This window comes from Delphinus delphis, chromosome 3 (assembly GCF_949987515.2).
Source record: "Delphinus delphis chromosome 3, mDelDel1.2, whole genome shotgun sequence".
Classification (NCBI taxonomy): domain Eukaryota; kingdom Metazoa; phylum Chordata; class Mammalia; order Artiodactyla; family Delphinidae; genus Delphinus; species Delphinus delphis.
The window spans coordinates 137,797,004-137,812,863 of record NC_082685.1 but is presented as its reverse complement, the minus strand read 5'-3'; the positions used below and the strand labels follow the sequence as shown (position 1 = coordinate 137,812,863).

Below are 15,860 nucleotides of genomic sequence, written 5' to 3'. Positions count from 1 at the left end.
TCTGGATAGGTGGACCATCTTCTTGAATCAATAGTAGTTCAGGGTTTGGCTCAGCCTTTTTCCAACCCTCTTCCACCGGCCAACTGATTTAGGAGAAACACGGCCAGGTCATTGAGTCCCAGGTTCCAGAGTTATGCTGTGGTGGTCCCTTAGGGTGGTAAACATGAGGCTCCTGGGACTTGAACATTTAATTCAGGAGGACCGAAAACAAGCTCTCCTGAGCCAAGATGTTAGATTTACAGGGAAATGTAAAGATAGCCTGTCCTCCCCTCCACACGACCTTTTCCTCCATAAACACATACTCCTTGCCCTTATCTTCTCCTGACCCTAGTCTTTCATAGATTTTGACCTTGATTTTGATTTACCTTCACATTGACACATTGTCTGTTTTTAATTTCCTGTCTGACCTGAGGTTAAGATGAGAAGCAAGGCCAGCAAACTGATTTAGACAGGATCTCTCAGGCTTTCTCACTTTCCCTGGGATCAACTTGTGTCCAGATTTATGTGTTCGAAAATAAATTGCATCAACTGACCCAGAGGTGATTAGACTCTAGGGGCTCAATTTACACTAGCTAACCTCGTGAGATGGGCCAATATACCAGAATGCCAATACATTTGTTTATTCTCCATTTGAGCTGTGAAGCAGTTTCATTTCAGCTGGTTATTGTATTAGTTTTCCAGAAGGAGAGAGAGCCCAGAAAACAAGATAAGAATCAGAAGGTCATGTGGCAATTGTAGAGTCTCAATGGAGGGAACTGTGTGGCCCTCAAGGGAGAGCACCAGCAGGCTCTGGAAATTATTGTACCTGTCTCTGTATTGGGACCTTCTCGTTGGTCCCAAGTAATTGGATGAGACAAAGCCATAAATTATTTTTTTCAGCATTCTTCCTCAAACATTAACTGATTAGACTAGATTATCTCTAAAGTCCCTTCTGCCTCCAAATTTCTGTGCTCTGCTAAAAGTCCCCTCTCCTTATGGCTATGTTTCAATCATGGCTGGATAGCTGTCTTCCTGATTGATGTTTAAGAAGTCAACCTCAGGCTCTATAACAGGTTTTTAAAGACTGTATTCATTTTCTATTGCTTCTAAAACAAATTACCTTAAATTTAGAGGCTTATAAAAACCCGTTTATTAGCTCACAGTTCTGTAAGTGAGAAGTCTGGACACAGGCTGGCGTAACTGGATTCTCTGCTCAGAGTTCACAAGGCTGAAATCAAACTGTCATTAGGGCTGCATTACCCTCAGGAGGTCCTGGGAATGAATTTGCTTCCAAGTTCATTCAGGTTGTTGACCAAATTCAGTTCCTTGCTGTTGTAGGACTGTCATCCCCATTTCCTTGCTAATTGTCAGCTGGGAGCCTATTTTTGCCCCTGGAGTCTGCCTGCACTGCATCTCATGCTTCCTATATGGCCCCTCCAGCAACAGCAAGATAAGTCCCTCTCGAGTTTCTAACCTCTCTGACTTCCCCTTCTGCACATCTCACTGACTAACTTCCCCTCCTGCTTTTACAGACTAATGTGATTACATTTAATCACCCAGACAATCAAGAATAATCTCCCTGTTTTAAAGTCAGTTGATTAGTAACCTTAATTACATCTGTGAAGTCCCCCCAGAGAAATACCTAGGTTAATGTTTGAATAACCAGAGAAGATAATCTGGGGGGGGACCTCTTTAGCATTCTGCCTCTCCAGTCTCATCACAACATTTTGAAATGATGTCTTGTCTTTATTGGAGTGATCATATCTGTGGATGACTGGTTTCATCTATTTACACATATTCTTTTTATTCGCAATTTCGTAGGATAATATTTTCTGATCCTACCTTCATATTTCAGCATTTCAACCCCTTGGCTTAGAAGGTTCTGTGTTACAAAAAATACATTTATTGGTTGGCTAAATGGGGGAGAATGATGTTTTTCTCTCCCCCTCACCCAGCTGAGGCTGCTTGGGGCAGATGGGCTCTATTTTCAAAGATTTCAAAATCATAGCAAATTTGATTTGCATTAGGTCAGTGATTCTCAGTTTACCTTTGGTAAAGCCAGGGCATTTGTTTGTAAGGTCTAATACACAACCAAGGCTGAGAACTATTGATATGCTCCCAACATGCTAGTTTGGAAATAAGGAGGCTGAGGGTGAGAAATGATTCACTTCAAGTCTCATACCTAGTGACAGATCTGGTGCTAGGTTTATGGTTTAATTATTTGTAGAGTTCAGTGCTCAGTAATTATATGCAAAATGAGTGTTAAGGTCTGGAACTCCCTGCTTCTCGCTTCGGTAGCAAAATTCTTTCTAGGACTTTAAGAAACTATTAGACCTTGCAAAAGAAGTTTAAAGGTCTCTTCTCAGCGGTTTGGTCTGCTCATGAGCAATAATAAACACAGATACGTTCTGCACTAGTCAGGAGCTGGATGCATGGACCTCCCCAATCTCAGTGTCTCAGAGCTGCACCATCCAATGGGGTGGCCACTCACTGTGCATGGTTCTTGAGCACTTTAAATGTGGCTGGTGCCAGTTGTGATGTGCTGTGAGTGTGAAATACACGCCAGATTCAAAGACTCACTATGAAAAAAAAGTGTATGAAATACTTCAATACTTTTCATATTTACTGCATGATAAAGTGATAGTATTTTGTACATATTGGCTTAAATAAGATATATAATTAAAATTTATTTCTTAATATGGTTACTGGGAAATTTAAAATTACACATACGACTGGCATCTGTGGCTGGCGTTATATTTCGGTGAGACATTTCTCTTCCTGAGAACATGCTCTATTAAAGCAGTTAACAATGAATGGTCCACGCCAAGCTCTTACACCTTCTGTGATCTTGAAGAGTGAAGTGGTGTATTGTAAACTTCCTGGCGATGAGACGTGACATTGATCTGCCCCGTGTTTGCCATCTATCTGGCAGCCAGTCAGTCTGGCCAAATAGACTTCTTTCTATTTATAATATAGAATCAAAGGAGGCGGGGGGATGCCCCCGTGTCATGGAAAGGGCACACTTCATACCTCTTAAGTAATGTACCCAAAAGTAGACCGAGTGCTCTTGGAGGCTGTAAGACAGACAGATGAATATCCCTTAAACAATTCTGCTCCGAAAGAAACTGCAATGTCAGCATTTATGAATTATCACCGTCCTCGACAGGCCCAAAGTGCTGGAAAGTACTGTGGTGCCTACCCTTGTCCATAATGCAAATCCAGATTTTCCTCTCTCTCTTTTTCTTGTTCGCTGTAGTTTGGCCTGCCTCACTGGTACTCTACTTGTGTGTTTAGTCGACCCAGTTTAGCATTTTCAAAGAAGCATGGGAAGGCAAAGGCAAAGACACCCAGGCCTTGGAGACGGTTCCGATCCCGACCCAGAAGTATTCCGTCTCAGCTTGTGGGATCCCCTTAACTTCTCAAAGCTCCTCTGAACTTTCATTTCCTCAGTTTTAAAATGAGGGTCTCTTGCAGGGAACGAATGAAGTAATAAGGCACTCAACACACTGATTCCTTGGCAGATTTTGGAGGGGACATCTACTCTGTGTGGCCTAGGGCTAGCTGCTGGGGATAAAAGAGTGAGTGACACACAGCTCCTGCCCCCGGTTTGCTCACAGCTAGAGGAGGAGAAAGACAAGGAGCCCAGCAGCATCAGGACAGGAGAAGTCCTCTGTCCCTGGCAGCTGTTCATTACATTGCACTGCGTGGGGTTTGGCATATCACAAAAGTCTGGTATGGTGTGTAGGTGAGGGGACAGACCCATAGTCATGAAGTGACTGCCCGAGTCGCCACATCAGGTGATGCTGGGCTGTGTCCAGGGCACGGGATTTCTGACTCCTTCTCTAGCAACGCTTTTCCCAGGAGAGCACATTGCCTCACTCTTGGTTTCCCAACTTGTTTACCCTAAAAGAACAACTTCACCACTTTGGACTTGATAAAAGGAAAAAAAAGTTTCTTCCAACTTTTGCTCTATATATAATCTGGGCATGTGAGTGACTACTTCAGTACTTGGGAGTTAGTGTAGTAAACATTGTCAGATTATAATCTCATCAAGATACTGAATGTTTTTGTTACCTGAAAACTTCCTTCTGTGAGATCTTCAACAGCTCATCTATTTCCTGTTAAATCAGGTAAAACAAAGCCTATACTTCCATCCGAGAGTCTTGGAAGATACTCCAACATCTTCAACTTTGTTTAAGGTACATTCTCCGTGTTCTATGTGATCTATCACAGTAATAAAATATTAGATCATTTAAAAAAAAAGAGCCACTTGTGGAAAGTGAGATAGCAGAAATCCAGTAAGAGGTTTGCTTTTTCAAATTCTATTTTGGAAAACAATGACTTGGAAGGTGCAATGCTGTAAGATATAAAAAGGAACAGAACATATGGTTCAAATAAGCACCCACCTATGCAATTGATTTTCTCTTCCATGTAAGAGTTACACCTGCATCATGCATCAGTGAATGCACCAGGTAAATCAGGCTGGGTGGGTTTGGTCTAGCTTTGTGGCGAGGTGTTTCAAAGTGCCACTGGGTCCTACTGATTTCAAACAGAATGCCCCATGCACCAAGAAAGGCCTAGTCTCGACAGAATGCCCGTGCACATACCAAGATAGGAGAAGCACCAAGTGTGTGGTGTTGAAATGGCCCTTATTCTCTCACTCCCTGGAAAGGAAGAGGTGGAGACCCAGGCTCCTATAACCCAGCTGCCTTCTCTGTGTTCTCACAGGAAGAGTCCTGGCTTCAAACCAAGCCTCTTATTGATGGAATTCGTCTACCCAATTGTCAGCTCTAGAAACGCATGACTCACGAAACAAATGATCTGGACCCAGTAACAGCAGCGTGTAATTTTCTTACAGTAGATGAGATAGTGATTAGGGGAAAAATCAGTCTCTGGATTATTCCCCCACACTTGGGCCTCCATGTAGAAGGTGTGCCATTTGCCTGTACACCTAAGCAGAAGTGATCAGCATTCCTGCCTTATCCTGGGAGATGTCCACATTACGTTATGATTATCCTTCCCCTCCCCTGGACTCTCATGTGATGTAAGTGCTTGATTGAAGAGTGAAGTCTCACGTATCGTGGCTGATTGCTTTACCATGTCCCTAGACTTCCTTTCCAGGACATACAATGAGGGCCCCATTCCCAATCCCATGGGAACCTAAAACGGGCTATTTAATCACTAGTATCAGAAAGTGTAATAGATAGCTAGTATTGATATATGCAGAGGGCAGGCCAAGTGCTTTGAATCAACATCTCATTCAGTTGACTCCTGATTTTTCTCATGAAAAGAGGAATAATATTATCGTCTCCATATTAGAGATGAGTAACCTGAGGTTTGGTAAAGCCGGGATTTGAACCTGATCCACAACTTGTGCCCTGAACCCCTAAGCTCACCCTCTCTATAGGTGAAGAGCAAGGATAACATCTGAGGTAGAGTCTGATGGTAATTTCTATAGACCTGGGAAAGTATCTATCAATGATTATTAACTAAATGTGACCATCTGACAGTGGAACAGATGGCATCAAATGAAATCAAGTGTCCAGGGTTCACTCAGCACTGTCTCCTACCTCTTGTGTCAATGTCAGCAGATTGTTTAATCTTTGTACCTGTTACCTCACCTGGAGCCTAGAGAATGTCATTTACTTCCCCAGCTGGTGGTGTGCTGGGTCCAGCTGAATCCACATTCAGTGATGTCAGTGATGCAGTGAGTCCGTGTTAAGTGACTTGGTAGCTTAAAATCAGCCTTGGTGGAGGTATTTATACCACAGAGATTGGCAAAAGCTACAAATCATGGCCCTTTTAAAATTATTATTCCAGAGAGACAGTTGTTAAATACTAGTACACCACCGGCTGTGACTCAAAGAGAGATACAGTATGAATTGTCACATTCTAAAGGTAAACAAAGGCACACTGGGTACCCTAAAAAAACTTCTATAAATATAATCTTACCTAAGTCTTCCGTGAATCTTTTATCCCCATCATTCTGCATTTGGGAAGACCTCTGAAAACATAACCATAATGATTTTATATGTCACTACAAATATGCAATTTTATTTTGTGCATTGTTTTTATGAAAACAGATATGCTCCTGTAACAGTCTAATGTTTCTGAATGCAGATACAAACATATAAGCCATAAAGTATATATATAAATGTCAATTAGAAATATAAAATATAATGCCACGTATGTAATTTAAAATTCTCTACTAGTCACATTTAAAAAAAAAGAAATGGATATTAGTTTTTAATATTCTATTCAACAATCCAAATTACGATTTTAACGTATCGTCAACATAAACGTTATTGAAATATTTTTTTGTACCAATATTTTTTTGTACCATCCTTTTTTGTACCAAGCCTTCAAAATCCATGTATATTTTATACTTACAGCACATCTCCATTTAGATCCTAACTTTTCATCAGAAACACTTGATCTGTACTTAGGTTTTATAAAATGTACAGTTGAGAAAGGTTTACATACCCAATCTGTTCTTAATATACTTAATTATTTACTTGAAATATTTAATTAAAATTTAGCTTATTTAATTCCTCAGTTGCACTAGCCACACTTCAAGTACTCAGTAGTTATAGGTGACTGGTCGTAGCGGAACTGGTCAGCACAGGTGACCATATATGCTCTATTTTTTGTTTTTTTATAAAAATGGAGCCATATTATATACACCACTCCCAAAGTTTATTTTTCCCCTCATACTGTACACATTTAAACTACTTTCCCGTCCTATATTTCCCACTGGATCCCTGCAAGGAGAGAAATCTCAGCGAGAGTAATGATATCAATAATGTCTGTGAATTTCTTCTCCCTCACTGATGGGAAGGAGATAAATTGACCTAAGGCATTTTGTGTCTGACCAGTTTTCAAATGACCACCACCAAAAAGTGGATAATAACATGAACTCCAGATACAAACTGTTCAAATAAGTGCCTGAAGCTAACTAGAATGGATCATTTCAAATACCCTTTGGGGTGAGCCTCCCCCTTCTTCAGTGCTGAGTTCTTAGAAAAGCTTCACCAGGAAATCAATGAGATTCAGTTTTGCAATATTTCATTAGTAATCAACCTAGCATTAGAAAGTACACATTCATTAGGTTATCTACCTGGAGTCTTGGTTTTGCAATATAAACTATTCTGCTTCTGTTGGGGTTTTTTAAATCAGCTCTCGCTCTTTCCATAGCAGAATCACTAGACCAGTAAAACAGACATTTGAGAACACTTCTTATTTCTGATCAGTTCAGCTGCCATTTTGACATTCTTCGTTACTTGGCCATAACAGAACTACAAGCTCCTAAATCTATTATTTTACTCCTCCCACTTCTTAAAATGCTAACATCATACTTCTAAGGATGCTTTTGACCATTTTCCTTTTAAGTACTTGATATAGATCAGAGAATCAGAGGGTGTAGGTGGTTTTGGGTGGTGGTTCGTTTTGTCTCTGACAAATTACTAACCAGATATGATCACATTTTTTCCTGTATGGCTTCATATACTTTTTAATGTTACTTTTAATAAAGATGATGTGGGGATTCTTCACAAAATAGTCTTGTCTTCACATTAAATTTGTCTGCTACTCATCGTTTCTGTGTAGATATCTCTGAAATCCAGTAGTGATTTCTCTCTCAATGGTTTTGATTGCTTTTATATTCTCCAGTGTGCCTTGTACAATGCTAGCAGCCACTGGTAGTTCAACAAATACTTGCTAATTTTAAATTAAAGAGAATGGAACCAATGGTTTTCTTTGCCTGGAGTTGGTTTTAACATGTTGAGGAAAAACAGTGTATTTAATCTCCATTTCTTCTCATGTGTTTATGGACTATTTTATAGCCAAGGAACAAAAGTATATCATTGGCCTCGCTGTGATGTGGAGGCCTCCTGTGCTACGCAGTTTACAGAATTAAAACTCACGCCAGCTGGGTCACAGGGCTTTTCCAATGGCTCTCCCTTGAGGAACGGGGAGCCGGCAAAATGCCTCAGGCGCACTGAGATCCGAATGGTGTGAGTTCCCTTCTGCAAAAATAGAAGCCTCCTTCCCCCACCCCAGTGAACATCGTGCCATGTGCCTATGGCCGAAGAATGCACAAATATCATTAGAAATTTAGAGAGGGATTTTCCCTAGGAAAATACTGCGAACTTTATAAACCCAATAGACTAAGGTACAATTTAATAGATTCTTCTGAACAATGCCTTCCTCTAGTTAGATTATTATATCAGGAAAAGGAAATAAAGGGGTTTTCTCCTGCTCACATCTGGCACGTCACTGATAGATTAAAGTTCCAAACTTTGTGTGTTGGCACTCTGTCCTTTCCCAGGGACATTTTATCTCCTCCAGAACCTAATAAAAGAGAACCCTCTCATCTAGAAGCTGCCATGCAGCGCCCTGCATCATTGAAGGGGAAAGCTTACAGTCAAATCGGCCCAGGCCAATGAACGTTCTGTTCACGTGATGGCGCTAAAGAGAGTTCACTATGGGGGTGCAAGGAGAGGGGGGAGTGCAAAGGGGGCCGCTTTCGGAGTTATCCCCACTGAGCCAGCAACAGTGGACTGGGAGTGTTAGTGTCTAAGGAAACCCTTAACCCTTACTGAATCCAGCCACATTGCTTTATCCTCTTCTCTGTCCCCTAGTTAGAGGCTTAGAGTTGGGAGTCCCTATGCCCTGCTCTCATTGGCAATGAACTGTTCTCTTCTATGTGGGAGGATGGCCGTTTTAAATACCTCCTTTGCTGCTGTCAGAGTGTGCAAACAGGTTTCTGGTTAATTTTGCTTTGGGGATTCTAATTTGTTTTGTGAGATAGAATGTATTCTGTGGAGATGTGTTTGGCTCATAAAGAAACTGTTACAATAATCAGTTCCTTATTTGGAAGAGGCGAAGTTCATTTGTAGGCGACAGCTTTCAAAAGATTGGGGATGGGAGGGCGCCAACTACGATTCCTCTGAAGCAAAATTCACTTGTCTCTGGCATCTGCCAACTTCGAAACCAGAGGAAGCATCCTTCTGAGAAATGCAAACCTGTTCATATCCTTATTCAGCTGGGGAGCATACAGTGTTGCCTGGGAATGGGACTCACTGTTACAACCCAACATCAAGAGAGCCTGTGGCAGAGGAGGGAGGCTTCCTTACCCGACACATGGTGTGTTGAGGGATGGCGAGTAAAAGTAGCACTATGTACAGAATCCAGTTCCTCAATGCTTTTCCTCCTCAAAAAAATACTTGTAAAACGGAATTTAAAAGGAAATTACCCAGTTACCCAGAGGATAGCATTTTCAACCTATAACGTATTTGTTTTTATGTATTTCTGCTGGAGACTTCAAACTGTGATTACAGTGGCCTGTTCACCTAGGAGTAAAGGACCTTGGGAGAGATGCTCAGTGAAAGTAGCTGGGGACGATGCAAGGCCATGAGCCCAGAGCCTTCCAGGTTAAGAATTTAAAACATGGGTGTTATAATAACCACAACTCACATTAGCGTGAACTCTCACAGTCGGCAAAGTGTGTTCATCTACGCCGTCACACTCAGTCCTATGAACGACCGCATGGGGCAGTGTATGTGGGGCATCCTCATGCATGTGGGCTACACCTGGATATTCAGACGCAGGGGGAGATTCCATTCACCTAGAGATGCCTTCTTAGAATTTTTTAACAACGTTAACATCATATAGAATTTTTAAAAATGATGCATCATCCACTGTCTAGAAAGAAAGTGTAGAGTGTGAGACATTTACTACCTATTCAGAATTACACAGCCATTACCCGGAACACAGCATGCCACTATCTGTGAAAACAAACATTTGTGTGCATCGTTTCAGTTTGATTAGGGGTAGCAGAGGGCTATTTTATTATTGTCAAGAATGTGCAGTAAAAAAATAAGTCCAATAGAGGCACTGGTGGAGCTCCCAGTGTGATGATCAGATCTGCCTGAGTGACTTGTAAAGTACTGTCATTTCATGGAAATATTGCAGGCAAGCTTTAAAGTAGTTGGCGTTAGTCGTCAGACGTAGCGACAGCTCTCCAAAGGGCAGTCTGCTGAGTTCGTTTTAAGCCAGCCACAATTGTCTCTTTAGAGATCCAGGAGGTGGACCCCTGGTTTATTTATTCCCGAGAAGCTTCATTTCCTCCAGGTAAAGGTGTGTGCTGGCTGAGGCACGCTGATCTGCTCCCCCATTCATCAAACCAAAGGCTTCAAGGTGTGGCCACACTTGGGATTCCAAATGGCTAGCCCAGCCACAAACTGACCCTTCTTAGAGTCTGAGGTGTTCACATTCCTGGGCCTTTCAGAGGCCACATTCCTCCTGAAGCCCACAAGGACACCAGGTGTCCTGGGGGAGGCCACCTAGGAAGCACCAGTGTTTTGTTTTCTTTTGCTTCTCACCTCCTTACTGCTGCCTTCTGGTTAAACCCCCTTAGGATGGCTCATTAGCACAGTGTTTTGAGTGTTAATTGAGCTCTTTTGTTCACTGGGACACACACTGGAGAAGTTTTACTACTACTGAAGCGGGTTGTTTTGTTTTCCCTTTTATGGGCCGTCCAGCTCAAGGCCCCTTGCTTGGTGATACTGCTGAAGAGTTTCTATTTCCAGATCAGATTAAAGTGAACCACACTGGCCCTGTTATGGAAGCAATGCGTGGGGGTCATTTGTTGTGTGGTGGTCCTATGGCTGCCGGCCAGGATGTGAAAATCCCTAGTGTCCATGTTATTTCCTGAGACAGGCACCCACCGGAAGTAGAATTTATTACAACCTGCTGTTTGCGCTCATGAAAAGTATGACAACGTGAGACTCTAGGGCAGTGAAAGACTTACAAAGATTCCTTCTAGAGCTGCTGTGCATGTCACCTCCTTCATAATTTAGCCAGTCTTTAAACAATTTTTAATGAAAGTAGTCTGCTTCTAATTGCTTAGCTTTATCTTATTCCTCTTTGTGTGATCGCAGGTCCTACAGGTATGGATCTCTGGCAGCTCCTGTTGACCTTGGCAGTGGCAGGCTCAAGTGATGCTTTTTCTGGGAGTCCAGGTGAGTTCTGCTTTTCCCTTCCCACCCGCAGTGTTTTGAAACCACACTGAACTTTATTTGTTAAATCTGAGTTCTCTGGATGATGTAATTAGAAGAGGTAAGTTTTAAGTAGCAGTAAATAGAAAACCTGTTGTAGCTTTAAAATCGCAAACCGGGAGGACGTTTCTGGGGATGTTTTTAGGAGGAAAACAGTAGTCAGCTTTGGCATCTGATGTTTCCACGTCAAAAATAAATGCTGCAAATCATGCTGAGGGCATTTCTGGTGAAGGCAAGCCGGGTCTCTTGGTCCTCAGGCTCTGGGAGAGAGATTGAAATTGCACTGAAGGATTATTAACGTACTGATCACTCAGCTCATCTGTGACTAAGGATATCATAGCTTATTTCCAGAGCTCAGAATTAAGTCCTCTTAATCATATTCTCTGAGAGTGGAAATTGCAGATTTCAAATAAATTTTACCTGTTACTCTCTGGGTGATTACCATTTGGCTAAATCTGAAGGAGGAAACACCCGAAATAGTTGGATAATATAGTCAAAGTCACGAGTTTCCTTGGCCATCTCTGTAATTCTCCCTCCCTCTTTATACCCTCTTCCTATTGGAAGAGTTGCCATGTATTCAAACTTAGGTCTCACACAGCAATAACTGGAACAGGAGAGAAATGAAAGGGAATGAAAAGTATTTTTCTGCCCAGAAAGAAAACTGTACTCGTAACGAGGGTGGGAGACGTTTTAAAATATCATCTTGAGTACTTGATTTTTTTTCTTGCTTGAGCTTCAACAAAAGAAAGAAATCATCATTTCTCCTATTCTGTGATACCACAGTCACTTGTTGCTTTAAGAGCGGTCAACTCCCCTACTCACCAGGCAGCTCATCTTGGAAAACACAGTTTAGCAGCAGAAGTAGTGCCTTAAAATGTCCTCCCTGACCTTCGAGCCAAAAATAAATCCCTAGTAGTGAGCTGCTGAGGGCAACCAGAGTAACTAAGAAAACAAGAAGTGTAAAATATGTTATTTTATCTCCTAAAACAATTTAAAAATATTTATAGAAAAGAAGTCATAATTGTTTGAAATATTTTGGGGTCTCTCTGGTGTTATAATGTCAACATTTTGCAAGTCAAACATGGAGGGAATTGCAGGCTCCATGTCAGCAGCTTTTCCCATGGCTGGTTTTAGACCCTGGTTCTGAGCCAAAGAATTACAGCTGAGATCCTCTGCTATTCCAAAGTCATGGTGGTTAGGTCTCTACTTTCTTCATTAAGGTGACTTTCACTCCACTGGGCAAGGCTCGAGGAATTTAAAAGACTTGTGAAATGAAAAGTATGGCAAAGGAAATCTTTAAAGAAAATTTAAAATGTATCCCCAGCTAAAAGACTAGAGCTCAAGTTACATTTTTGACCTAGAGAGTCGGCAAACGGCACCTATTTCAACTGCTTTGACATTTTAGCAAGCCTTTAACTTCATAGAGGAAACAAAACCATTAGCTGGTTTTATGTTTGCTTTTTTTTTTGCTTTTTGATAGTTTTGTGTTTGCTTTGTTTATTTGGGGGGAGCAGAGCATAAGAAAATGCAGTGGTTTATAGTAAATACAAATCACACAGTTTAACATTACTTACACATACTAAGTAATTTAGCAAAGGAAAAAAATTTCTTCTTTTCTTTTTCTTAGTAAGCTAACCAGATTCCTTTGGAATATGTGGCTACTCCAAAATTCTTACCTTAAAATGTCCTGGGGATTGTTAAGGACGCGGTATGATGTTTATATAAGAAGGTGCAGATGAGTGTGTTTGAACATGAGCCGTGTGTGTGTGTGTGTGTGTGTGTGTGTGTGTGTGTGTGTGTGTGTGTGTGTTTGCTGGCGCTGGCCACTTATCTGATGAGTTCAGCCAGAGCGATCTCCTGATATGACATGGATTGAATCTCAGATGACATTCATGGGCCATGTGTTTCTTTTTCTGCCAGGTCTGGATTGTACCCAAATCACTTTATTTTTATTTTCTCTCCCATTGTATGAGGCAGACTAAAAATGTAAGAGAGGACTTAAAAAAAAAAAAAAAGATGCTACTGTAGTTTCACCAGCCATTCATTGAATTAAGTTTAGTCAGTGGAAGAGGTGGCACAGCTGAGGAAAGGAACTGGGAAGCATCACTGGGAGAAAAGCTGCCCGGGAGCTGGGAGGAGATGACAGATCTGCATGCCTGAGGAACGTTGGCACTTAAAGCCTTGAGCAGGGCTCGTCTTGCTTAGGCAGATGAGCAATTTAAAATATGCTGGCCCTAAGAGGATTTTTTTATTAAGTCTAATTGCCCTCTTGGAAATTTAATGAGAACTAAGCATCGAACAGTGCCACCATTGTATCAGCTAAAGTGTTGTAATTGATGCTCTCTGTTTGTCTTTCATCCTTAATATTAATTAGTCTTTACATCTGATCCTCAAGGCAGGTTACATACTCTCAGAGAGAATTTCTTTCTTTTTCTTTTTTTTCTGGATGTACCACAGTTTATTTAATTTTTTAAATTAAAATATACTTGATTTACAATATTATATATTAGTTTCAGGTGTACAGCCTAGTGACTCGGTACTTTTATAGATTATATTCCATTCCAAGTTATTACAAAATGATGGCTAGAATTCCTTGTGCTGTACAATACATCCATTTGGCTTATCTATTTTATATGTAGTAGTTGGTACCTCTTAATCCCATACCCCTATCTTGCCCCTCTCCCCTCCCCTCTCCCTGCTGGTAACTACTAGTTTGTTCTCTGTATCTGTGAGTCTGTTCTCTTTTGCTATATACATTTGTTTGTTTTATTTTTTAGATTTCACAAATAAGTGATATCATACAGTATTTGTCTTTCTCTGTCTGACTTTTTTCACTAAGCATAATACCCTCCAGGTCCATCCATGTTGCTGCAAATGGCAGAATTTCATTCTTTTTTATGGCTGAGTAATGTTCCATTGTATAGATATATACCATATCCTTTTTATCAGTTTGTCTGTTGACACTTGGGTTGCTTCCATGTCTTGGCTATTGTAAATAGTGCTACTATGAACATTGGGGTGCATGCGTCTTTTCAAATTAGTGTTTTCATTTTTTCTGGGTATATATCCAGGAGTGGAGTTGATGGATCATACAGTAGTTCTATTTTTAGTTTTTTGAAGAACTGCCATACTGTTTTCCATAGTGGCTGCCCCAATTTACGTTCCCACCAACAGTGTAGAAGTGTTCTCAGGAAGAATTTCTTATTCCAAAATCAGGAATGAGCAACAACGTTTCATCTTCAGAGGGCTTCACAGGGTTGAACTGTCAACTGGTTGCATCAAAACCGCTGCTCCTGGGCTTCCCTGATGGCTAGTGGTTGGGAATCTGCCTGCCAATGCAGGGGACACGGGTTCAAGCCCTGGTCCGGGAAGATCCCACATGCCGCGGAGCAACTAAGCCTGTGCGCCACAGCTACTGAGCCTGCACTCTAGAGCCCACGAGTCACAACTACTGAGCCCGTGCGCCTGGAGCCCGTGCTCCACAACAAGAGAAGCCACCACCATGAGAAGCCTGCGCACCGCAACGAAGAGTAGCCCCCGCTCGCCACAACTAGAGGAAGCCTGTGTGCAGCAACGAAGACCCAGTGCAGCCAAGAATAAATAAAAATAAAAATAAATTAATTAAAAAAGAAACTGCTGCTTCTGCAAAGATGATTTTAATGAGAAATGTGCACAAAGACTTAATGGATACAAATACTCTTCTGAGGAGCACCTATTATACGTTGTTATACCTCTCCTATTTCTGTTGGTCCACAAGTGAGCATCCTCTTTGACCTCAGCAGTGTAAGGTGGGAGCAGGCTAGCCCCGACCTGAAGAAGTTCAGTCTAGTTAGGATATGAGGAACTTCTAGAAATTAATGAGAGACTGTATAGTTTTAAGGTCTAGATTGTATGATGAATATGGATGGCCAAGATGCTCTAAAAAAGGCTAAATGAAGGTGGACTGGAATAGTTAATTCAACAAATTCAATGTACAGATATTTCTTTAGAGCTTTCCATTTTTAAAGGTTGAAAATACGGCTGTGAGTAAAACAGTGATTCTTCCCTCAAGGAATTTATCATGACTTAAGAGATCAGGAATATGTATAACGAATTACTGTATGAGGCAGAATGTATTCACTATAGAAATAGTGACCTGAACTACACTCTTTAAGAGGAGTGAAGAGAGGAGAGTCACCTCAGGATGTGGTGAAGCACAGAGAACTTCACAGGGGATGTTGGTGTTATTTCAGCAGATATTAGAATACCGGGTTAAGACTTTGAAAGGCCTAGAAGAGCAGGGAGTGGCTGCAGGAATAACGTGTGTGATAAAGGAACAACATAAAAGACGTGCACAGGTGTAGATATGAGGTGTACGCGGAGAACAGGTCAACCGGTCACTGGGTTTACGCTATGTACGGGGCACTGTGCTAGGAATGAGTGGCTCTGTTTCACACACAGCATCCAACAGAGGTTTTTTGAGCACGCACTTTGTGGAAGGCGTACGATTAATTTGTCCAGGGTGCATGGCACGTGAGCACTGCGTTTGTAATTATTCCCTTGGGACGTAAACTTAGGTCAGTGAACTCGAGTTAAATTACAGAAGGTCTAGAGATGACAAAAGCTTCATGGAAAAGGCAAATCTTGCTGGGTCTTGAAGGGTGGGTCGTAGTTTGGAGAGGAAGCAAGTCATAGCTCTTAAAGTTGTAGGCCAGGTAAGAGGTTCATGATGGTACTCTGTGTGTGTGTGTGTGTGTGTGTGTGTGATATTTATATAAAGCATATACAGGGAATTCCCTGGCGGTCTAGTGGTTAGGATTCCACGCTTTCACTGCCAGGGCCCGG

The 15,860-nt window shown here is 41.5% G+C and overlaps 1 protein-coding gene across 3 annotated transcripts in view; it reads left to right on the top strand.

Moving 5' to 3' along the window:
• Window positions 1-15,860, top strand: part of GHR (growth hormone receptor) — a 274,756-nt gene that overhangs the window by 109,385 nt on the left and 149,511 nt on the right. For 2 of the 3 annotated variants that reach the window (XM_060009529.2, XM_060009530.1), the window contains exon 2: window positions 10,920-11,000. In XM_060009529.2, coding sequence (XP_059865512.1) covers window positions 10,931-11,000 — 70 coding nt within the window. In that variant the 5' untranslated portion in view covers window positions 10,920-10,930. Of the gene's footprint in view, window positions 1-3,287; window positions 4,179-10,919; window positions 11,001-15,860 lie in introns of those variants that run through there. The other variant, XM_060009531.1, reaches the window with a different exon arrangement.